This window comes from Cucurbita maxima, unplaced genomic scaffold, assembly GCF_002738345.1.
Source record: "Cucurbita maxima cultivar Rimu unplaced genomic scaffold, Cmax_1.0 Cma_Scf00005, whole genome shotgun sequence".
NCBI classification, from domain to species: Eukaryota; Viridiplantae; Streptophyta; class Magnoliopsida; order Cucurbitales; family Cucurbitaceae; genus Cucurbita; species Cucurbita maxima.
The window spans coordinates 4,727,659-4,751,748 of NW_019272021.1; the positions used below are offsets into that span (position 1 = coordinate 4,727,659).

Genomic DNA, 24,090 nt, shown 5'->3' on the forward strand with positions numbered 1-24,090 from the left:
TTTTTTTTTTTTTTTTTTTTTTTTTTTTTTTTTTTTTTTTTGCCTGTACTTTCGTCATTTGAGGTAGTTAGAACAAGACATCGAGAAGTAAGCAAATTGATTTCGAGCCTCCAAGAAGAGAAAAGTTTCATGCAAAAGAACATGTGTTCATAAAGGAAAAAAACAGAAGAATGTAACATTTCAAATCAGTATCCTTTCTTCAGAATACGTCTACAATTTGAGAATGTCTACATGCGGTTCTAATTGCTATTACACATGATAAAACAACATTGCCAGTGCGTAATAACCACATGTATTAAGAACAGAATGAAAAAGTTACCTCTGGGGCAACGTATTCGAGAGTACTAGTAAATTCCCCAGTCATATCATTTGGATTCCGAGCTTTAACATGTGCAACCCCAATATCAGCAATTTTAAGAGTTCTGTGAGCATCTATCAACATATTTTCAGGTTTGACATCTTGATGCACAATGTTCTTGGAGTGTAGATAGCTAAGCCTGTGTAATTAGTTATAATTTTAGTCTGTAAATCTTCTACTTTAGAAAAGCTATTTCCTGCATTGCTTAGAGGGAGAGGGTTACCCTCTAGAGAGATCCAAAGCCAATTGAATCACATCCTTAAAGGGAAGTTTCCTGTTCTTGCACCTCATCAACAACTCTTTTAATGTCCCACCAGGAAGATACTCAACAACAACACAACAAGCCGTAGGTAAAATGGAGTTTTGATGATTCGTTGAAGAGACTTTTGATTTTGAAGGAATCTGAAGACTTATAGCTTTTGTTGAAGCCCCAACAAACTGTTATGAAAGATAAAAAGGATAATCATTAGCCACCCACCTCAAAACCAGAGTTGAAGAAAACAAAATTCATATTCAGAAAAATATATGATCCCATGAACATCAACCATTCACTATAAGAACTTAGAACAAGAAGAAGTTGGTACTTCCGTAACATTAGGATGGTGAAGCTTGTGCCAAGCATCAACTTTTTGCCGAAATGATTCCCTCAAAACAGGGCCATCCCCCCACTCCAATATCTTCACTGTAATATGGAAAAAGTAGGGTTCAGCTACAATTTGACATCAACAATTCTTAAACCAATGTGTTCGCAAATAAAAATATACAGTCTTAGGAATTAAAACATTCCCCATTCATAAACCGTGTAAAAAGCTTTAAATTATGAATGTCAGCCAGTTTCCAATAGATTCCCTCACCTGTCGGAATGTAAGCAGCAGAAGCAAAATCAAAAGCGAAAAGGATGTTTACCTGCGACATCTTGGTTGTCATATGTTCCTCTGAATACAGTTCTATAAGTCCCGTGAGCAACAACTTTCTGGATACGAGTTTAGAAAAATCAATCTTCCACTCCTCCGTCCAAGGGCATTCTTTGCTCCCCTTCGTCGGGCCAAAACTTAGACCAATGTGTTCCACATCTTCCCACTCCTTCGACCAACAACATGACCAGCGCGAACGTGGTATGTCTCCATATTTCCCCTCCTCCGACCTTTTTTGTGGTAGCACCCGTTTCCAGCTTCCCGTGGTATCCGGGCTCTGCGTCTCTTCAGGGATTGTAGTACCCTCCTTCACGTCATTTACTTTCGAATCCATTACTGAGATACACAAAGATATCTTGAACACAAGAGAACATAATTCTTAAGATGAAAATATAGAAATATCTTATAGATCAAGACCACTCTCTACCATGGTAGAATGGTATGATATTGTTTGTAGAATAGTATATTGTTGACTTTGAGTATAAGCTCATGACTTCCCAAAAGGCCTTATACAAATAGAGTTAGTATTCCTCAGTTATAAATTTATGATCATTTCCTAAATTAGTAGATGTGGGACTTTTATCATCTATCAATGCTGTATATTTTATTGTAGGTCAAAGTAAGATTAAACATCAACATCTTCTAAATGGTTCAAATAAAATTATGTTTTAATAATGATTTTAGATCATATTTTTCAATAATGCGACTCTTCAAACCTTCAAGTCATTAAAATAAGACGTTATATTACAAAATTAATATGGACAGTTAAACTCCACTTTTATAAATTATTAAATCATAGAAATGTTTATTCTAATATATCAAGTAAATTAAAGCTGTGTTTCTCTTATATCTTTCATGGTTCCTCAATTTAATTGTTAATGTCGTTTACGGGCTTTCGAATGATGGTTGAACATAGTCTCAAACGCGAGCCAAACGTCACTCGTAGTGAAAAGACGAACGACGACAATAATGGCTTCCTCGGTGAGAGATAAGAGTAGTAATCGACTGCCTTTTCATGTCAAAGTGTTTAGTGCTTGAGCGTTGAAAAGATTTATGATTAAGAGGGAGGTGGTGAAACTAGACTTCCATCAACCTAGCCCAACCTGTTTTTGACTTTTAAGATAATTGGAGGGAGAAAGCTTGATGGTGATAGTGTTGAAAGGAGAGGAGGATTCGAAAGTAAAATGATAGGGTTGCTAAAACGAAGGGGTTATGATACCATAAGAATATTTGCTAAAACCACCAGAGATAGTGAAAGTTCTCTATGTATAACCATTATTTACCGAACCAAATAAATTACAAAATAAATAGAAGAGCAATAAATTGATACATGAGACTTTGATCAAAGGTCAAATATGATAGTAAACAGCAATGAAAAGATAAATATCTTCAATCATACAAAATATTAAGAGTTAAATATAATACATATAGTAAAATAAATATAACTCAACATAGGCAAAAACTGTTTATTCATATGAACCCTTCATTGAAATAACTGGTTTGATGGTTGGTCGAACTATAGTAACGCTACTCAATAAGACTACGTTATACTAAATTCATAATATATAACTTTTCGAATAATTATCTTTATCAATACAAAATTCAAATGTCCGACTTCTATGTTTAAACAAAATAAGTAAAATTATATTCTAAATATATATTAAACTTTTTAAATGTGTTTTTGAAAGTAAAATGTGTATGTATATCTCTTAATAATCAATTTTAAAATCAAACTATAATCATATTATGTACGTTATTAACAAGTTGCAATATTTTTGTCTTAGTTCAAAAAAGATTTAAATTTTAAAGAAACCCTTTCTAGCCATCACCGGGTGAGACGATGATGTGAAATTTTTTAATGCTTTTAACAATAATCGAATGATTTGGAAACTAAAAATATATATATATATAATATTTGAAAAATATATTTTAGATATTAGTAATCTAATTTTAGTATCTTTTATCTTTTTATTTAGTTAGGATTTGATTAATGTATATTTATCTTATTATTTAGTTAGGATTTGGTTAACCGTATATTTTATTTTATTTTAAGATTTAGTTAGTTTATATTTTTTTTTTGTTAGCGGGTAACTTGTATCCTATTTAAACGTGTTAAGGAGATAATAATTTTGGATTCCACTCCTATTGCCAAAATCAGTAGAGAGAAGCAGGAAGATCGAGAACCAGGAAAGCATTCAACTACCGTTACTTTTTAGGAGTTTAGCAGATAACTGTGGATTACTGGAAAGAAGATTGCTAAAGAAAAAGAAAGGAAAGAATTTGAAAATTTAGTGGGTAAAAGCGAAGGAGGGACAATTTTTTTTTTTTATTAACGCATCGACAGCTGTGAAGAGGTGAGTGTGAGAGATTGTGGTGGGACTCAGCGGTAGGGTCTGGGTTATCCCCACGACACACTCTTACTCTCCCGCCTTCCCGCTCTTTTGAATCTCATCCGCGACACCCCATTTTCCTAAGCTAGGTTAAGTGGGAGGAGCGAGTGGTGGAAGTAGCTAATTAGTTGTGATTGTGTGGTTTTTTTACTTTTGAGTGGCCCTTTGAGGTATGCTTGAACAACCCATTTATCTTGCCGACATGGACACTCCGGAGAGGAATCAGATCGGCACGACGGCGGTCCCTAAATTTGAGGTGATGGGGTGACCCTTTTGCTGTTTGATTGTTTTGGTGGCTGCTTTGGGACTTTTTGCCATTTGGGTTGGGATTGGTTTCTCGTTCTTGTGCATGTTCTTTGATTTCATCTTCGTTGACTTCCATACGCGTAATTAGCGATCCCATTTCTGCTCTGGATTTGTCTTGTGAATTCCTTGATATGTTTTCTTTCTGGGTTTTGGTTGGTTTTAAATTCAAGCTCCAGATCTCCAATTTGAGCAATATTTGCTGTTCATAATGGCCATGGTTCTGTTTCTGCACTTGGGTCTTTTGTTACTGTTACTTTGAAATTTGATGCGTTTAAATTTGTTGTGCTACACCGAAGTTTAGAACAGATATCTATCTTGGTTTTGGTTAGTAGCAGCATATGCTTAGATACAATGGTTATTCTTATTGATGGTGCAGGATTCCCCAGTTTTCAACTACATCAATAATCTTTCTCCGATTCAACCTGTCAAGTCCATACATACTGCACAGACCTTCAACTCTCTTAGTTTTTCTTCCCTTCCATCGGTTTTTACTTCGCCGCATACCAGTTCTTATAAGGAATCTAGATTCTTAAGAAGGTACTGTACAGACCTCTTTCAAGATGTTTTTTCAAAAAATTATTTGCGAGGAATCACTGTTTATAATTGTAACTTTATTTGTCAACAGGCGCTGTTATTCAGATCTATCAAGACCAGACTTTTCTTCTGAAAATGGGAACAAAGGTGTTACAGGGAATGTGGATGAATTGCAGGTTAACTCTAGTGCTCCAGATGACAAATCTGAATCATCTACCAAGCTGTCTTCTGAGCCACAAGCGTTGAAGAGCCATTCTTCTCGTCCAGATTGTGACCGACCGCTACTAGATAGTGAAGACCGAGCTGTAAGTGACCCTTGTGTTGAAAATAACTCCGGAAGTGGATCATCTGAAGCTGAAGGGAATAGGCTGGTGGTCAGCCAAACTGAAGAAAAAGAGGGGACAAGTTATGACTGGGAAAGTTTAATTACTGAAGGCGCTGATCTTTTCATATTCAGCTCCCCCAATGGCTCAGAGGCTATCAGACTTGTTCAGAGACCATTAGACCTTGTGACAGGGTTTCCGTCAAGCACCTTGGCTCAGATGATGGAAAATGACAATGCCAATCTGTCAAGAATGAGAATTGCTGATCCAATAGAATCTAGTGGTGGACAGCATGAAATAGAGTTTTCGTCGTCTCGAGCTGGAGAGGGTTGTGAACTAAAAGATATGGACCAGGCAATAGATGATGGCATTTCCTTTCCAACTTCAAGTGACTCTATGAGTAGGGAAATAACAGATGATGAGGTGGCTAGATATATAGCAGATGATTGTATGGTATTAATGTTCTTCATAACCTCTCATTTATTTCTTCTAAACTAAACTTTCCATTGTAACTACACTGCTTAATAACATTCGAAGGTATTAATGTTTAATTGTTTGTTTGCTTGCAGCCGGTATCTAATTTGCATCGGGGTATGCGGAGGCGCTGTCTGGACTTCGAGGCTGCAGTCAGTCGAAGAAAAAACATGGAAGATGGTTCAAATGGTTGTTCTGTGTCGACGCATCCAGAAGAGAAGACGACATCCATGGATAAACAACTTGTTCCTTATAAATCCGGTGGCGTTGCTACTCGATACGTTTTAACTGGAATAGGCTTACACTTGAATGCTTTGGCAACAACTTCGAAGGATGCCAAAAATCTCAATCATGAAAGGTTCTCATCTGAGAGGCAACTGAACTTGCCTAATTCAGGTGGTTTGTGTCATTCGTCTTCAACTGGTCTGGATCCGCTCTCGACTTCGATTGTTACCGAACAAGACATGGATCCTTCAGGGAGTGGGGTTCAAAGTGAGGAAGATGCTGCTATGGCTTCTGCATACGTGCTTGCTGATGATTTCAATCAAAATAGTCCCAAAAAGAAGAGGCAAGCTAAATACTCTCAATGAAATGACTATTGCATCTCCTTGTTATCTAATAAAAGGCTAATGGTTTTGCAGACGTAGGTTGGAACATGCTGGAGAAACTGAGTCATCATGCAAACGCTGTAATTGTAAAAAGTCCAAGTGTTTAAAACTGTGAGTTCCAACTCCAATAGTCTGACTGAATTGTCTTCCGTTTGTATTTGACTTGTTGTCATCTATGTGCAGTTACTGTGAATGCTTTGCAGCAGGCGTTTACTGCATTGAGCCATGTTCATGTCAAGATTGCTTTAACAAACCTATTTATGAAGATACTGTTCTTGCAACTCGTAAGCAGATTGAATCTCGCAATCCGCTCGCATTTGCTCCCAAAGTGATCAGGAACTCGGATTCTCTTCCAGAACCCGGGGTATGAAAATCTCTGTCTATATTTTTTTGAAAGTGTGGGAGTGCAAGATCATAATTTGAGCAATTTGTTTGTTTCAGGATGAATCTAACAAAACCCCAGCATCTGCACGCCATAAAAGAGGATGCAACTGCAAGAAGTCTAATTGCCTTAAGAGATATTGTGAATGCTATCAGGTTTTACCCCTCCTTAGAAAATCATGTGTTTGTTAAGTTCTTTATTTCTTCTTCTTCTTCCCTTGGGATCTTATTTAAACCACTTGTCTTTCTCAAAGGGTGGTGTTGGATGCTCCATCAGTTGCAGATGTGAGGGGTGTAGAAATGCATTTGGAAGGAAGGATGGTGAGCTTTTCTACTTGATTATGTTAAATGACCTTGTTCAGTGCGAGATCTCACATTGGTTGGAGAGGGGAACGAAGCATTTCTTATAAGGGTGTGGAAACCTCTCCCTACTAGACGTTCCAAAACTACGAAGCTGACAGCGAAGACACTGGAACTATGTATCAAGTGTTCCAAATGGTATCAAGTCAGTCATCGAACGATGTACCAGTGAAGACACTGGACCCCAAAAGGGGTGGATTGTGAGATCCCACATCAGTTGGAGAGGGGAACGAAGCATCCCTCATAAGAGTGTGGAAACCTCTCCCTAGTAAACACATTTTAAAACCGTGAGACTGACAACGATATTAAACATTCCCATATTGTTTTTGTTTCAGGGTCTTCTCTTTTGGGATTAGAAACTGAACTAGAAGAAGAAGAAACAGAAACAAACCAAAAGAGTGTAATGGACAAAGCCTTGCAAGGCCCTGAAATCCAGAATAATGAAGAACAGAACCCAGGTTCTGCTACTCCCTCAACTCCATTACAACTCTCCAGGTACCTCTCTTAACTTTACAGCTAAACAATAATGTTAACATTCATCGTTGTTGAAACATTGACAATCTCTACATCTGCAGGCAATTGGTTCCCCTGCCATTCTCTGCTATGAGCAACCCACTGCGTTCTTCTTTTCTAAACGTCGGATCCTCATCAGGATTTTATGCTGGCAACCAACTCGAAAAGTCGAATATCCTCCAACCTCAACCGGTTAAGCCCGTTTCGGAAGACGAAATACGGAATATTCTTCATGGCGATTGCTCTCATGGTGCAGGCATGAAGACTGATTCCCCCAACAGTAAGAGGATATCTCCTCCTCAGAGTGAATTCGGCTTGTCGCCATTGCCACGAACAGGTCGGAAACTGATATTGCAGTCTATTCCATCTTTCCCTTCTCTCACCCCTCAACACTGAAAATGGCAACCTTTTCAAGCAGAGTCTGCTTCATTTTGGCAATTAGTTGAAACATATGATGTTGAGTGGTACTCTGTTTGAGCTTTGTTTGATAAATAGTGTCCTTACGCCCAATGCCAACACCTTATCTTGTAAAAATATTAGTTTTTCCGAAGCTTGTACCTGTAGAAATGATGGTTGAACTGTTGATTTATATAGATCTGTAATTAATTTGGTTCATTTCAATCTTTCTTCTCATCGAAGTCTAAGTGAAAACCATGTGTTTTCGATTCTTGCTGGGAGATCTTAATGAAGGAACAAACCCACTAGTAGACACATTGAGCCCATTAGACCACTACACTCCATTTTCAGCTTTTAAGTGATCATCCCATGGGCTTGAATTGGACAAGTAAGCTTAATCTATGGCTTGCTCAAGGTTCAACTTTCATATTTGGCCCAACCCATTTTTTTTTAGTCGAAAGCATTAGCCGTCATAAAATTTGAACATAACTCAATTGGCTAAACCTAGTCCAACTCATTTTTTGAGTCTGAAACCTAAGCCGCCATAAAATTTGAACATAACTCAATTGGTTAAACCTAGTCGAGAGGTCAAGTGATTATAAACTTTTTCTCTTAAACTTTACCATTAGCAGGAGGATATAAGACCAATGACTTTTCGTCATAAAATTTTTACTAAATTTGTAGAGAGCAATTATTTAATTATAAATAAGACAAGAAGCATTAACAACTCATTGCCCATGCAACAAGTGGACCAATAATCCAGCAAGTCAAAATAATTGACCCATGTGAACGTCATTTCATTGACCACAAATTGTCTGATGACTCCTCTTAGACTTTCCATAATGGTCTAATGACTCTTCTTAGACTTTCAGATAATTTGATCTATTAGATATAAATTTAAAATTTATAACTAAAGAAATCTTAAATTTCGTATTTTAATAATTTATTAAACATTTAGCAATTTAAACACTTTTTTTTAATTAAATGGTTGGTAGTTGGTAAATGGAGAATTGAGTCATGGAATCAATGCTAAAAGGCTTTATTGGCTTTTGCAGTATTATTATTCAAAAGAATTGTGAGGAAACTTTATAAAAAATAGTGGCTATTAATTTTTGTCACATTTTCACACATGGTGATAATATAAAATGGTTTAAAATACTTTAATAATTAATTTATAATTATATTAATACCACTCGGATGAATAAAGTTATTTATAATAAAAAGTTGATCGACTTAAAAATTAAGGTAGGTAATACACGCCCTAAAACTATAATAAATATATTAATTACTAACAAAAAAAAATATATTCTTGCAATTTGATTACTCGCTTTCATATTTGTGAGTGATATATTTTAAAAATAAAAATAATAGAAATAACGAGGTAAACCTTTTGCATTTATTCTCGAAATAAAATTAAAAAAATATATTCCTTCTCTAAGGTGAGGATCTCCACAATATATTTCCAACCCTAATTGTTAGGGTTTTTGTTGACTTTTGCAGCATTGACTTTTATTATTCCTCAATTTCATTTAATTATCAAAATGTGATTTAAATGGTTTATATGATATGGTATATTATATGAACACCCTACCTTACTATTATTTTTAACTTTTTTTTTTTTTTTTTTTTGGATTTAACAATTGAAAGTATCTATACCATAATTTTGAGAATAGGAAATTAAAATTATATATTATGTTTTTAAATTAAGGTAAACAAAAGAGGAAAAGTGGCTAGCTATTTAAAATTTGTGATAACGTTTAAAATTTTTCTAAAAATTCAATCAAATTCTGTTTAATTTTATTAATTACAATTTAAAGGTCGTTTAAATTTATTTGATGAGTATGATCCTATCAAGAAAAGATTATATATTCGAAATAACCAAAATTGAAGAAATTCTGTTTGATTTGATCATATATTTTATAATTATTTTTCACAAACTTGATGAAGAAGAATAATTTAAAAAAGGAAAAAAAAATCTAGAAACTCCATGAAGAACAGCGTAACCACAAGCAAACGTGCACAAGGGAAGAAAATTAAAATAATAAACTCGAAAGAATATGACAGTTTTTCTGTTCAAGGATTTAATTAACTTAACAATAATAATAATTTCAAGATTTGTTTTTGAGGTAATTTTGGTGTTCGGGTTTGTGTATTTATACTAATTACGTACGTTAGTTTAATTTTTGTGTTAATGGCTTAATTGCTTGCTTAACCCTTTTGCCTAATTCACTTCTTTTGCTTAATCTCCGTGCTGTCAGTTACGCTGCTCGTGGTAGAGGCATCCTTGAACGGCGCTGTACAGAACCCAAAAATATAATGTGAATATGATCTTCACTCTTCAGCGATGGGGAATAGCCGGGAGACAAGGAATGAGTATCAGCCTGAGTCAAGAGACAGCCACAGAAAAACATGGGTGAAGAAGCTGATTGGTTAGTGGGGTTTTTTTTTTTCTTGTGGGTTTCATTTGATCGAAATGTTTTATGAGAAGAGTGTGCTTTTTCGCCGCTTTTGGGGGTGACCCATTTGCTTGAGCATTGATTTTGTGTTCTTTTTGAACTGTAGATTTGGTTGGATGATTGGAAACAAGCAGCTGTTTCAGCCGTTCTGGTGATTTTTGATCCCCTGGTGCTCAGCACAGGTAAGCTTTTGAACAAATGGCTTCTTCCTTTTGATTATACTGCACATCCTATACAATCCTTTGAGGAAGTTCTATGTGGTTGAAGATCTGGATTGTTTAAAGGGCCAATATGAACAAATTTTCATTTGATTTATAATCCATTTGCTGTTCCTATGAAGGTGTAGTGAGTGACAAGGAGCTGGAAAGGCTCGTGAAGAATTAAGGAAGTGGTGAAGTTCAAACAACCAAGCTGGCTTGGATACGTTACCTGGACTATAACTGGTACAAGGACCAGGCTATTCCAAGGTCTAAACCCTTTGTTCGGTTGTTGTTTGCCGGAGTCATGGCGACCTTGTTGCATTCTGAATCTCGGCGCTTATATTCTTGGTGGTGGGATAGCCATATCAGCCCCAAGAACTCAAAATGGCTACAGGAGAATCTTACAGGTTATGCTTCTTATTATTGTGTTCAATCTTTTATGGAACTACCTTGCTTCCTCTTCAATAGAAGTTTAGCCTTACATTTGCGGAGCTTCATATTCATATCCCAAACATCTGAGTTTGGGATGAGTTGGTATTGGAGGTTAGAGTTGAAAGAAGAGAAAAGAATGATAATTTATGTGTAATGAGGGAGGTGGAAAGTTTGTAGCTGAAACTCACTTTTCTTGAGCTAATCATACTTTGTCTCTTGGAGATGGCTTTTGGGATGGGCACAAGATGGGGGTATCCTTTTGAATATATCTTGAATTTGCCATTTATGAAAGTAATGTTATGTAGCGTAAATGTGATATCCCACATCGGTTGGAGAGGGGAACGAAGCATTTCTTATAAGGGTGTGGAAACCTCTTCCTAGTAGATGCATTTTAAAACTGTGAGGCTGACGGCGATACGTAATGGGAAAAAGCAAACAATATCTACTAGCGGTGGGCTTGAGTTGTTACAAATGGTATCAGAGCCAGACATCGGGCAGTGTGCTAGCGAAGACGCTGAACCCTCAATGGGGTAGATTGTGAGATCCCACATTAGTTGGGGAGGGGAACAAAACATTCCTTATAAGGGTGTGGAAATCTCTCCCTAATAGACTCGTTTTAAAATCGTGAGGCTGACGGCAATACGTAACGGGTCAAAGCAGACAATATCTGCTAGCGGTAAGTTTGGGTTGTTATAAATGGTATCAGAGGCATACACGGGGCAGTGTGCTAGTGAGGACGCTTGACCCTCAAGGGGGTGGATTGTGAGATCCCACATCTGTTGGAGAGGGGAACAAAGCATTCCTTATAAGGGTGTGGAAACCTCTCTCTAATAGGCGTGTTTTAAAATCGTGAGACTGAGTGTAATATGTAACCGATCAAAATGGACAATATCTGTTAGAGGTGGGCTTGGGCTATTACAGTAAACGTGTCTAAATTGGCCTTTGCGTTCTCAAGATTCTTTGTTCTCTGGATGCCGTCATGTATAAACATATGGATGCTAGCTTAAATTTGAATTTCATGAAATTATATCATTATCGTGGTCTCTTTTGCAACGGTGGATAACAACTAGATATACTAACAAAGACATGGCCACTTTTTCTTCAGACATGGATGCCAATGTAAAAGCAATGATCAGACTCATTGAAGAAGATGCAGACTCCTTTGCAAGAAGAGCAGAAATGTACTATAACAAACGTCCAGAGCTTATAAAATTAGTTGAGGAGTTCTACCGAGCCTACCGTGCTTTAGCTGAACGATATGTCCCTGCAACTGCAGAGCTTCATGATGCACATGAAACCATGCCTCAAGCATTAGACAACCAAATGCCTCCTTCTGATGAGTCTTGTTCTGATGCTGAATCCCACACACCAGAAATCCACCTCCCAAATCATGCACTGCATGACAAAGGAGACTTGCACAAGGAGTTGGGGAGTTCATCATCAATGAATCAAAGCAGTTCTGTAAGTAAAGCGGGTTTGAAACAGCTCAATGAGATGTTTGCATCAGAGGGAAGCACTGAACCGCAAGTAGTTCGTCGTGAAGGTGAATTCGATGATCATAACTTGCATAGAGTGCCCTTTCAGTTAATAAGGAACATTTGTGTTCTCAAACCTCCGATTCTGTGGTTGTCTGAAAGAGATGAAAAATTGGATTCTGAACTTCAAAATTTAAGAAAAAGACTGAATGAGATGGAAGCTGAAAAGGAAGCTTTCTTTGTTAAATACCAGAATTCTTTGGAAAAGCTATCCAGCCTAGAGAAAGAACTTAGTTCCACTCAAAAAAATGCCAGTGGACTCGACGAACGAGCGAGCAAAGCTGAAATCGAAATAAAAATATTGAAGGAAGCCCTTCAAGATTTGAAAGCAGAGAAGAATGCAGGCCTTCTACAATATAATCAATGTTTGCAAAACATATCTAGCCTAGAAAAGCTATTATCTGACTCCCAACAAGATGCTGAAGGACATAAAGAGAGAACCGCTAAGGCCGAAATTGAAGCTCACAACCTTGAGCAACAACTTTCCAGATTAGCAGCTGAAAAGGAGGTCAGTCTTGTTCAGTATGAGCAATACCTAAAGAAGATATCTGCTTTAGAGAATAAAATCTCTGTTTCTGAAGCTTATGCAAGAACGCTCGATGAACGAATGAATCGTTCAGAGACTGAAGTGAAAGTATTGAAGAGAGCTCTTGATGATCTGAATGAAGAGAAGGAAATAGCATCTCGCCAGTATGAGCAGTGCTTGGAGAAAATTGCCAAGATGGAAACTGAAATATCTCATGCTCAAGATGAACTTGTGATGGCTAATGCAAAACTGGAGACAACAGAAGAAAGGTGTGCTCATTTGGAGCAGTCAAAGCATTCACTGCAGTTTGAAGCAGACAACCTTGTACACAAGATTGTTATTAAGGATCAAGAGCTTGCAGAAACACGAGATGAGTTGAAGAAACTGCAGACTCTAATGAATGAACTGACTTTTTCTTCCAATACTTCAATGAAGAATTTGGAGGATCAACTATCTGGCTTGAAGGAGATGAAAGAGAAGCTTGAAGAGGTTGTTTCTCAAAAAGAAGAGCAGGGCACGTTGCTCGATAAAGAGATTGATCATTTGAGAGAAGAAATTAAGGAATTGAGTGGAAGATACCAGGGCATAATGAGACAATTGGAAGCTGTAGGATTAGATCATCACTCCCTTGAATTCTCTATAAAGGAATTTCATGAGGAGAATGCCAAGCTGAGGGAGGCCTGTGAAAAGGACAGGAACAAGATTGAAGCACTTCATGAAAAACTCAGTTATATGGATGAACTTGCAAAGGAAAATTTGATCATCAAGGTATCTCTGGCTGAATTGAACGCGGAATTGGAGAGGCTAAGGGAGAAAGTCGAGGAGTCCGAGGAGCTTACCCGATTTATCTCGAGTGAAAAGAATTCTCTTGTTGCGGAGAAATCTTCCTTGCTTTCACAAATGCAGAATGTAACTGAGAATATGTTAGTACTTTTAGAGAAGAACACACTGCTGGAAAACTCCCTACTTGGTACAAATAAAGAGCTTGAAGGTTTAAGGGCAAAATCAAAGGGCTTAGAAGAATTCTGCCAGTTGATGAAGGATGAGAGGTCAAACCTTTTGAATGAAAGAGGCGCACTGGTGGCTCGGCTTGAAGAGATTGAACTCAAACTAGGAAACTTCGAAACGAGGTTTGCGAATCTAGAAGAAAAATATGCTGATCTGGAAAACGACAACAACTCTGCCTTACATCAAGTAGAAGAATTGAGGACTTCCCTTCTCACGGAAGAACAAGAGCGTACGGGTTACAAGCAGTCGACTACGGCCAGACTTGCTGGTTTGGAGAACCATGTCCTTAACCTACAAGAAGAAAGTAGAGTGAGTAAGGAAGAAGTTGAAGAGCTACTAGGCAAGGCTGTGAAGGCCCAGGTTGAAAGCTACATCTTGCAGAAGTTATCAGATAAAGTTATTGCTGAATTGGAAGGCGAAAATCTGGATCAACAAGCTGAAGTAGAATTTATGTACAATGAAATCAATAAATTAAGAGGAGGAATCCGTAAGGTATTAATGGCTCTTCAAATTGACCAAGCTGAAGAGAGGATTCTGATAGGGGATATTTTGGCTAGAATTGAGGATTTGAAAACGTCCGTGTTCAAAAACAAGGACGAGAAGCGGCGACTGCTCGTTCAGAACTCGGTTTTGTTAACTCTTCTCAAGCAACTGAGTTTAGAGAGTGAAGAACTGAAAGAAAACTTTATGCAGGAGTTAAAGAGCATGAAGGATCAACTAGCAATGCATGAACAAGACAAGCAGAATTTAATCATCCAGGAAACAATTGCTTTCAACATCCTATCGTCGATTTTCGAAAGCTTCAAAACCGAGAAATTCTTGGAAATCGAAAGGCTTGTTCAAGATATCTGGCATCTCCAAGTGGTTAATTCTGAGACAAGGGAAGAAGTTGTGAAGTTGGCAGAGAAATCTCAGTCAAAGGACACTGAAAATTTGCGTTTAAACGAATCGGTAGAGAAATTGGCTAAGGAGTTACATGAAACAAAAGCTTTGAATGATGAACTCAACCATCAAATTTTACTTGGAAATGATTTACTGAGGTCAGAGGCCCGAAAGCTGTCTGAAACAGAGGAGGAGTTTAAAAATTCACAAAACTTCAACATGAAACTGTGTGAAACTGTTGAGGAGCTCAAGATGGAAGGTGAAGAAACAATGATGATCAAACAGAATCTAGAGAATGAGAATCTTGAACTTAAAGAAAAGTGCTTAAGCCAGGAGAACCAGATTCAATGCCTCAGTGAAGTAAATGAAAATTTGAAATCTGAAGTTGATTTATTGAATGAGGAGATAGAGAAATGCAAGATTAGAGAGGAGTGTCTGAATCTAGAGCTACAGGAGAGGAGAGATGAGTCTGAGCTCTGGGAAGCTGAAACCACGGCATTTTACTTCGATAATCAAATCTCGTCGATACGGGAGGTTTTATACGAGAATAAGGTACACGAACTTGTCCATGCTTGTGAAAATGCTCGGGATGAGGACGCTGAAAAAGACATGGAGATTGAAAAACTCAGAGAAAGAGTAAGTTTCCTGGAAATTGAAGTAGGAGAAATGGAGGCACAGTTGTATGCATACAAGCCAGCCATAGCTGCTCTGAGGGAGGATGTAGAATCACTCAAGCATATTGTTCTTCCTCAGGTAAAACTTTTTTCTAATTAATTATATGCTACAATATGGAAATGTGACTGAAATCTATGCTGATTTACGTTCGTGTGTTGCCAGGGCGAGGAAACCACAGCTCATGTTCATCAGGGGAGCTGTAAAGTCCACAAAGAAGAGATATTGGATTTGCAGGAGATTGGGGCCATGATAAAAGTAGTGGAGAAGGCTGTGATCGAGGAAAAGAAAAAACTTAACAAAGAAGCTGCTGAAGAACATGTCGAAGACCTCAGATCAGAAGGAACGTCGCATCGTGAAGCGACAACGGAGGATGGAATTACTGATAATCCTAAGGCAAGAAAGAACAAACCTGACAATGAAATGGTAATGAAAGATATTCCACTGGATCGTGAATCAGATAGTTCTTTCCAGAGAAGAAGCAGAAGGGAAAGTAGTGAGACCAATGAGCAAAATTGTGACCAGAATTTGATTGATAGCTCGCCACAAAGCCCCTCAGACCCACAAGTTGAGTACCCACAGTTGGAGCAATCCCCCAGCAGTAGCATTAGAGAACGAATCCGAAGAGGCCGAAAAGGAAAGATCTTAGAGAGAATTGATTCGTATGTCGATCAGTTGACAGGTCTTCTAACAAGTGTTCGAGATTTGAAAAAGAGAATTGAAGTGAACGTCTTCGAAATGGCTCCAAACAATGAATACGACACGGTTGAGAAACACGTAAAAGAAGTCGAGGAAGACATATTTCAGCAAATGAATATCAATGATCAACTGAAGCAGAATTTGGAACGCAGTCCCTCGTTTTTCGAGCGAATGCCATCAATAGAAATCGAGGCCACTGGAAACATCCCCTTAAGCAAACTAAGAGAGCAGGCACGAAGAGGATCTGTGAAGATACAACAACTACAGTTCGAGGTACAGAGCATTCAGCGCGTTGTGCTGAAACTCGAAGCCGAGAAGAAACCAAAAGGGAAGAACACATTACCGGGGAGTAGTAAACCTCGGGTTATTCTGAGAGATTTCATCTGCAGAAGCGGAAAACGGAGGGAAAGATGGAAGAAACCATGTTCTTGTGGATGTATGAGACCTTCTACGCATTTAGACTGAATCTCCTGATAAATACTCCGGCTGTACAGTAGTAGAAGATTATAGAGACAGCAGCTAGATATCCATCCCCTTGTAAGTTGTAATAATTGTAGATCATCATCTCTGGATCTATCTAATGATGATGAACTATAACAAGGCAGATTCTTGTCTTGCGCTAGCTTGATTGGTTATGATGATTAAAGTCCAGAAATAAAATGTTCATATTTTTCAATGCTCTGTTACCAGAATTGCGATCTTCACTTCTTTTGCTCTTTCTTCTTCTTTTTCTTCCTTTCTTCTTACTCCATCAGCACCGCCACCACGCAGTAAGAGGCGCCACCATTCTTCTTGCTGCATGGTGGAGGCGCCGGAGTTGGTGGAAGGAGCATCAGAGCAAGGGGGAAAGATAACAGGACTTGGAGAGGGAAGAGGAAAGGATGTAACCACAGAGGGTGGCCCTTAAATTTTGTTAAATAAATCCTCAAAATAATTGGTATTTCATCCTATACAATAAAATTCACACAAAATTGAAAATTTAGAATTATCTTTAATATTTGAAATTTAGAAACTTATTAAACCCAAAATAAAATTTTCATGATATCATTAAAATTTGAGATCAAATAAACATAAAAATGAACCATCTATTTTTACTTTATTTTATGGATATGGCAACAAGCTCACAATTCACTATATAAAAGCCAAGTAGAGGCGCTGATTCTTTACCATATAATGAACTTTAAAAAAAACCTCTTGATCACACTAACTCGAACCATAACGAACAAAGTTGTGTGTCGAGCAAGTCGGGGAAAAAAGTGCAATTCGTGAAATTAATTCATCGAAGGCATATTCTTTGACTAATATTGCACAAAATTGCGATCCTCAAAACCTACTCTTCTCACTAGACCAATACGCGGGCTAAAACTAAGTTTGTAGCAAACGGGGGCAATAAAATAAATAAAACAGATTAAACCAACTCGGAATGAAATTTAACATTACTGAACTCAAGCTCCAACAACTTCAGTAGCCTCCTCTGCCGCCGCTTCATCGGCCGGTCTCTCAACCTTCACGCCAACGTCTTCTGAGTAGTCGCCGTGAACCTGCAAGCATAATCAGCAAAAGCGATTAATGGAATGACAATAGAATTTTTCCCTTCTAATACAAATATCACGGAGGGAACATAAAACTCTGAAATAATTCAAGAAATAAACCAGATATATACCTCCATTAACTTCCCAAGATCGAATTTGGGAGCTTTCAAAATTTTAACTTTCCGGATAAACACATTTTGAAGAGGGTAGATACTTGATGTTGCCTTTTCGATCTCCTTGCCAATTGACTCTGGAATGAACTTGCGAACCAATTCCTTCAAATCACAAGAGGACGCCTGGTTTACCATGATCTCCCTCATCTTCCGGCGGATCTGACATGGATTAGAGATATCAGAGCATTATTTAAAAGAATTTTTTGCATAATCCACAAGTGCGTGGCAATGAATATGGAACTACTTTCAAAAATGAAATACCATAAGAAAAATAACATGCCGAAGTAAACTTAGTAATGCTTAGTATCAACAATATTACTCAATTTTTACTACAAAATACTTCACTGAAGTCCTATGAACTAACCTGCCTGATCTGGCTGGATTGCGCATAACAGGTTCTTTTCACCTGGTTTGGCCTTCTCTTAGTGAATCCAATGCAAAACATTCTAAGGGTGTAGTTGTCGGTGGTTTTGACATCCACGTGAGCTTCAATCAAAGTATGCCACTTGCGTACTAAAGACCTCAATTTGTCAGTAGTGAAGTTCATTCCCTGAACATTTTTACAATGAAGAATAAAGATGATCAAAAGGAAGGCTACAAAATATGATGTGAATAAATCTACATAAGTAAATGCAAAATCCATCTAACCCAGAAATTTGTCAGGACATTCCTCCCTTGAACATCTTCTGCTCTCAATCGAATCTTCCTGTAAGCATGCTCCTCGTCATCCTGAAGATCAGCCAACGAGACCTCGAAGACTCTATGTTTGAGTCCTTCAGATGCAATCTATTGAGAGCAACAAAGAAAACTTTTAAATTCACATTGTATGAAATAAGACCTACAAGAACATACAAATCACGGCAGCAAAACAGGGGCCTTAAAGCTAAATTGATATAATATGACTTGAGAAAACTCTAAAGAAGTTAACATCGTATCCAATGCAAACGAAATTGCAATTAGTATTGCAAGATCCAATCTTTAGTTCTCAGATACCAAATATTCCAGTAAAAAAAAAATGCATCAATACAAAACCATAAACAGTAGAGTAATCGCAACCTCACTAATGCTAGAAGCCCATCCGATTAAACTCGGTACATTAATCAAATTAAAAAATCCCTCTAAGATTATACAAACATAATATAATTTCCCTCACTCTACACTCTCAGCTCTCATATAAAGTATAAACACAAAAGTAAAAACAATCAGAACAGTGTCGATTTACCTTGGTACCCTGCGTGCGCGTAACAAGAGTCTTTCCAACATTCTTAACAGTGAAAACTGAAGGAGCCTTGATATCATACCAATCCTTCTTGGCAAATGGATCGGTGCTGAAGGACAAGCAAATAACAGATACATAAAGGCACGCCAAAACTAATACAAAGATCTGAGAAACTAAAGAAGCAAATAGATATACTCACGCTTTCTTCTTGCCTCCCTTCTTTCCCTTCGAAATCCGCTTGTTCTTGCTGATCCAACAGAAATCGAGTGTCAGATATAAAAACCAAAATGCAGCATAAAATCTCAAAAAATCGGAAAGATAGAATGAGAGATAGTACCCGACGGCCATGGTTGAAGGAGGTGAGTTGCCCTGACTCTGCAGACGTTTTGCTGCCCGGCAGAGAAAGTTCGAGAACCGCCATAAACCCTAAATCTCTGTTTATATAGGTCATGCTTTCTTCTCTTTTTTTTTAGATTTATTACTATTATTATTTTTAAATCGTTGATTTGATACTTTTGCGGCCTCGACTTTAACGAAGAGCCTACAACAATATCAAAATTTTAGTATGTTTGTAATTACAGTAAAAAAATAATTGTGAGAATACCATTTTCAAAAGAAATAAGAGCAATTTTTTTTATTTTCTAAGATAATACTTTTTTTTAAATAGCTAAAATTACTTTTTCATTAAAGAAAATAGAGTATTTGTAAATGCCATGTAAATATATATATATATATATAATATTTGTTAAAATTGTTTAGACCAAAAGTTCAAAACTCTTAAATTTTCCCATATTTATTAAATTTGTTAAAACTAATCCGACATGCTTCACTATATTTCTATTAGGAATTTAAACGAAGAATTTTTATTATTTCAAAGTTAAATTACAATAATTTTAAATATATTATAATATTTGCACAGGTCATTTATCGATGAAAAAAATGTAAGATCGAGCATTTAATCGTGGTTTTATTATAATGTAGAGATTTTTTTTTTTTTGTAAATAAATTTTGTCTACGGCTAATTTTTTGTTTCAGTGGTGTTTTTGGCTTAATTTGGTCACCACAAACGAGCCCTAATCGATTATTGTTGAACGTTTTTCTTCTTCTTCGATTCACAACCATTCCTTAAGGTTTTCCTTTTCCACCACCTATTTTTGCACGGGAAGGAGACCAGCTTGAGTTGTAGGGAGTTTGAATAGGAATATGCGTACCCAAATTCACTAAAAAAAATTAAAAATTTTATCTTTTTGATTTCTTCGATCAAGTGGTACATATAATGTTGCACTCTTAATACATATGATATGTAATGTCATTTATGAAGTTATAGTCTGATCGAGACTTTTAGGGAATCTTTGACTTATCCTCTAGTAGTGAACTTGTCCAAATTGACAAGTGTCTACATGAGTATCGTAGTAGTTGGTAGGCACAAGGAATGGTCGTCGTGATTATGAGTATTGTACTATATGAGAACCAACCAATCTCTAGTAGTGAACCATTTAGACTGACATGGTTCAAATAAGTGTGTAGCAAGACCGATTATGAGGTCACACCTTATGATCTTACACGATGTCCAGGAATCATAAAAAAAAACATACCTAGATTATTTAAACTTATGATGAGCTCAAATAAGTTAAAAATTTTGAAGTAAGATTCTCGTGATAAGCTTGAACTTTTTTCGACCAATAAAATCGGTATTTGTTTCTTGTCATTTAATATCAATCGATATAGAAATCATTTTCAAATCTACCATATATTCAAAGCTAAAGCGGAATTTAGCTTAGTTCATGTGATTCCATCTCAATCACCGTTTGTTTTACTTAAAAAATTACACACAGATCACATCACTAATCGCCAATTAAGAAAATTAGTAAAACCATAATCCAAAACCAATTTGGGATCCCTTTTCACCAACCATGTCCATGAGAAGAGTTTCCGATATCATGAACCCTTTCGCAAAAAAATATCCACAGCAGAACGACCATCACTACGGATACTGATAATACGGTGGCGGCGGTGGCGGCGGTGGAGGTGGCGGTGGTGGCGGTGGCGGAGGAGGGGGAGGGGGAGGGGGCGGTGGAGGAGGTGGAGGAGGAGGCGAGGGCGGGGGCGGAGGAGGAGGAGGTGGTGGCGGTGGCGGAGGAGGGGGAGGGGGAGGGGGCGGTGGAGGAGGTGGAGGAGGAGGCGAGGGCGGGGGCGGAGGAGGAGGAGGTGGTGGCGGTGGCGGAGGAGGGGGAGGGGGAGGGGGCGGTGGAGGAGGTGGAGGAGGAGGCGAGGGCGGGGGCGGAGGAGGAGGAGGTGGTGGCGGTGGCGGAGGAGGGGGAGGGGGAGGGGGCGGTGGAGGAGGTGGAGGAGGAGGCGAGGGCGGGGGCGGAGGAGGAGGAGGTGGTGGCGGTGGCGGCCGATGAGTACAACCAAAGACGCCGCAGTCAACAGAGTAAGAGTAGAAAGCTTTACATTCCTCCGGCGAACGTTGCAGTGGCCTTTCCGGCAAACAATTTTTCTGGTCATCGCTGGCCTGAAGTTTCAGGCACACTGACGGCTCACTGCAGAAGAAATTATACGAGTACGTGAAATTCTGCAATTTTGGCAACGAGCAAATACTTGCCGGAATTTCACCGGATAATTGGTTATGTGCGACATTTAGCTGCTCCAATTTCTTCATTCCGGCCATCGTCTCCGGCAGCGATCCGACGAGATTGTTGTCACTGACATCGAAGACGGCGAGATTGCTCAACGACCCAATTTCCGGCGGCAAACACCCATTCAACCCACTATTCGTGATTATAATTTCATTGAGTGTATTCTTCATGTTGGATAAACTGGAGGGGAGGCAGCCATTGATGTTGTTATTAGCAAAAACCAGAACAGAAACAGGGGAATTGCCGATGTTTTCCGGTAAGGAGAATTTGAAAGCGTTATTATTGATGAACAGAGCATCGAGTTTCATGTCAAACAGGGGAGAAGGGAGATCCCCATGGAATTTGTTGAATCGAATATCGAGGAATTTGAGAGCAGCAAGAGAGAGAATTGCAGAAGGGAATTCGCCGGAGAAGCCATTGTTGCTGAGGTCGAGCTCAAATAGGCGAGTGAGGCATCGGAAGGACTCGGGGATAGTACCGCAGAAGCGGTTGGAGTTGATGTGGAACAGAGCAAGGTCGGTCAGGAGGCCGAGGTCGTCGGGTAGGGTGCCCGACAGGTTGGCGTGGTTGAGGTCGATCCCGCCGACGGTGAGGATGTAGGGGTCGTCGGGATCGGGGGCACAGAAAATGCCGGAGTAGTTGCATACGTTGGGGCCGTACCAGTCAGCGGTGAAGTTGTTTGGGTCGGCAGTGATGGCATGTTTCCAAGCTTGGAGAGCAGTGTAGGCCTTGAGAAGCCTCGGGTTAGGGAGAAATGGCGGCTGCGGCGGCGATGGCGGCGGGGGAGTCGCTTGATATGAAGGGTTGGAGAGGAGGATGAGGATGGAGACGAGGAGGAGAGATTTTGGGAGAGGGAAGCTGGAGGTTTTCATTTTGGAAGAGGTTTAATGAGGCATGGTACTCACAATACCTATAAGATTGGGTTATGATATATATATAAAAATTCATATATTATTGTTTTGATACATTTTTTGGTTGGTCAACCCAACCTAACTCGATAACAGAGTTACAATCCAACACTATCTTACTTGTAAAAATATTCGAACATTTAATTATTACAACTGATATTAATGATGCATTCTATGTTTGATATTTAAACTTTATAAAATGTTAGTTATCAATGTGACGCGTATTATAGATAAATTTGATTGTTTAAATAATTAAAAAGACAATCTAACAATTCCCAACTTTTTCGAGAGTTAAGTTAGGTTGGTTTTTTAACTTTGTTTGGGTTGCTTACATCTCCAACTTGAAACAGTCCAAGCTCACGGCTAATAGATATCGTCTCTTTTGACCCGTTATATATCACCGTTAGTCTCACGGATTTAAAATGTATCTACTAGGGAGATGTTTCCACACCCTTTCAAAGAATGACTAGTTCGTCTCTCTAACCAATATGTTGGAGACATGTATTTTTTAAAAAAGGTAAGAGAAAATAGGATTTAAAAAATAATTGACTACTTCTCAGCAATATCAATCTTACCTGCCAATGAAAAAATAGAGATTTTGAAAATATGGAAAGGATAGGGCAAGCTGATCACTTCGGTATTTTTAAAATATTTTATTTTTAAATGTTCAACGGATGAAGTGGGTATTATGTTTAATAAAAATATATATTTGATTAATTAAAGAAATTTAATATCATAATTCTTACCTCACCAAAAACGCGGTTTTAATCAACTTTGGCTGCTTTTAATTTTAATATTCTACCCATTTACTTTTATAATAAAAAATAATTAACCACCATTTATTTCTAACTTTAGAATTTAATAATTATTTATAAACCTTGACGGTTTAAAATATGGTTTTAATCAAAACGTTAGAAATTCAAATCTCACTTATTTTTACGATGGATTATACAAAAAGAAAATTTATTGATTTTTATATATTTAAAATCTAAAAGAATTAACACCGCATCTTTGACTATCGATAATTATTTATGTTTAGTGTTGATCAGGTGGTTCTATCGTTGATTCCATGTACAACAATGTGTTGAACTACTTTAGAGAGAATTATTATATTTCTAGGAACAAACTTCAAGTAAATATGAAGCGGATGACATATATCACTACATTTCTACTAGATACCTATTGCAATGATAAACGTCTTATATCGTTGGAGGTAGAAATAAAGCATTGAGTTAAACTCTTATTTGGTGTCGAGGTAATAGCCACGAATAGTGAGTTCTCAGTTGTGAACACTATAGTCACGTTGATAATTACAATCAATTTTTTTTTATCCGTGTGTTTATATTTTGTACATGAATTTATGCTACTAATTTATTAATCTTTTCTAGACTACATTGAACCCTAAATTTGAGGATTTGCATGGGTAGAAAACCTAATGATTTAGACAACCTACATATCCAACACATTTCATATGGATATTGCATCCCCTAAATCATCGGATGACACATATCTTTTACTTGAAAGGTTAATTAAAATTTTCAATTGGGTCAATCAAATGTATAACTATATCATCTGTACCAAAAAAAAAAAAAAAAAAAAAAAAAAAAAAAAAAAAAAAAAAAAAAAAAAAAAAAAAAAAAACAAAAAAAAAA

The 24,090-nt window shown here is 37.7% G+C and overlaps 4 protein-coding genes and 1 pseudogene across 5 annotated transcripts; 2 read left to right on the forward strand and 3 right to left on the reverse strand.

The window, feature by feature from the left end:
* LOC111479257 overlaps positions 1-1,606 on the reverse strand; it is a 4,035-nt pseudogene extending 2,429 nt beyond the window's left edge.
* A 1,965-nt stretch (positions 1,607-3,571) lies between these two features.
* Positions 3,572-7,712, forward strand: LOC111479019 (protein tesmin/TSO1-like CXC 2). The gene is made up of 10 exons (XM_023123459.1): positions 3,572-3,918; positions 4,345-4,505; positions 4,594-5,278; positions 5,395-5,867; positions 5,941-6,018; positions 6,091-6,271; positions 6,349-6,444; positions 6,543-6,609; positions 6,984-7,143; positions 7,224-7,712. The coding sequence occupies exons 1-10, from the start codon at positions 3,835-3,837 to the stop codon at positions 7,555-7,557; spliced, it is 2,319 nt and encodes a 772-aa protein (XP_022979227.1). The 5' UTR covers positions 3,572-3,834; the 3' UTR covers positions 7,558-7,712.
* A 1,855-nt stretch (positions 7,713-9,567) lies between these two features.
* LOC111479018 (protein NETWORKED 1A-like) lies at positions 9,568-16,643 on the forward strand. Of its 2 annotated transcripts, XM_023123458.1 has the most exons (7): positions 9,568-9,683; positions 9,816-9,986; positions 10,120-10,195; positions 10,354-10,620; positions 11,751-13,310; positions 13,350-15,349; positions 15,434-16,643. In XM_023123458.1, exons 4-7 carry the CDS (start codon positions 10,518-10,520, stop codon positions 16,430-16,432), a joined length of 4,662 nt encoding a protein of 1,553 aa, XP_022979226.1. In that variant the 5' UTR covers positions 9,568-9,683; positions 9,816-9,986; positions 10,120-10,195; positions 10,354-10,517; the 3' UTR covers positions 16,433-16,643. The 2 variants fall into 2 exon arrangements, with proteins under 2 accessions (XP_022979226.1, XP_022979225.1); XM_023123457.1 differs by lacking the exon at positions 9,568-9,683 and having other exon boundaries at positions 9,785-9,986.
* Positions 16,644-17,138: 495 nt separating this feature from the next.
* LOC111479024 (40S ribosomal protein S3a-like) lies at positions 17,139-19,349 on the reverse strand. The gene is made up of 7 exons (XM_023123466.1): positions 19,229-19,349; positions 19,091-19,138; positions 18,895-19,000; positions 18,321-18,458; positions 18,037-18,222; positions 17,631-17,831; positions 17,139-17,508 (listed from the first exon to the last, which is right to left on the reverse strand). The coding sequence occupies exons 1-7, from the start codon at positions 19,237-19,239 to the stop codon at positions 17,413-17,415; spliced, it is 786 nt and encodes a 261-aa protein (XP_022979234.1). The 5' UTR covers positions 19,240-19,349; the 3' UTR covers positions 17,139-17,412.
* Positions 19,350-20,875: 1,526 nt separating this feature from the next.
* On the reverse strand, positions 20,876-22,429 carry LOC111479258 (leucine-rich repeat extensin-like protein 6). Its single transcript, XM_023123809.1, has one exon. It carries the CDS (start codon positions 22,400-22,402, stop codon positions 20,876-20,878), a length of 1,527 nt encoding a protein of 508 aa, XP_022979577.1. The 5' UTR covers positions 22,403-22,429.
* Positions 22,430-24,090: the final 1,661 nt, after the last annotated feature.

Excerpts from the sequence above, each read along its gene's own strand:
- LOC111479019 (XM_023123459.1), top strand. The coding sequence starts at position 3,835 with ATGCTTGAACAACCCATTTATCTTGCCGACATGGACACTCCGGAGAGG. Across the intron at positions 4,506-4,593 it reads GAATCTAGATTCTTAAGAAG|GCGCTGTTATTCAGATCTAT; the intron begins GTACTGTACAGA and ends ATTTGTCAACAG. Across the intron at positions 6,610-6,983 it reads TGCATTTGGAAGGAAGGATG|GGTCTTCTCTTTTGGGATTA; the intron begins GTGAGCTTTTCT and ends TTTTTGTTTCAG.
- LOC111479024 (XM_023123466.1), bottom strand. Across the intron at positions 18,459-18,894 it reads CGCGCACGCAGGGTACCAAG|ATTGCATCTGAAGGACTCAA; the intron begins GTAAATCGACAC and ends TGCTCTCAATAG. Across the intron at positions 17,832-18,036 it reads AATCCAGCCAGATCAGGCAG|ATCCGCCGGAAGATGAGGGA; the intron begins GTTAGTTCATAG and ends AATCCATGTCAG.
- LOC111479018 (XM_023123458.1), top strand. The coding sequence starts at position 10,518 with ATGGCGACCTTGTTGCATTCTGAATCTCGGCGCTTATATTCTTGGTGG. Across the intron at positions 10,621-11,750 it reads GCTACAGGAGAATCTTACAG|ACATGGATGCCAATGTAAAA; the intron begins GTTATGCTTCTT and ends CTTTTTCTTCAG. Across the intron at positions 15,350-15,433 it reads AGCATATTGTTCTTCCTCAG|GGCGAGGAAACCACAGCTCA; the intron begins GTAAAACTTTTT and ends GTGTGTTGCCAG.
- LOC111479258 (XM_023123809.1), bottom strand. The coding sequence starts at position 22,402 with ATGAAAACCTCCAGCTTCCCTCTCCCAAAATCTCTCCTCCTCGTCTCC.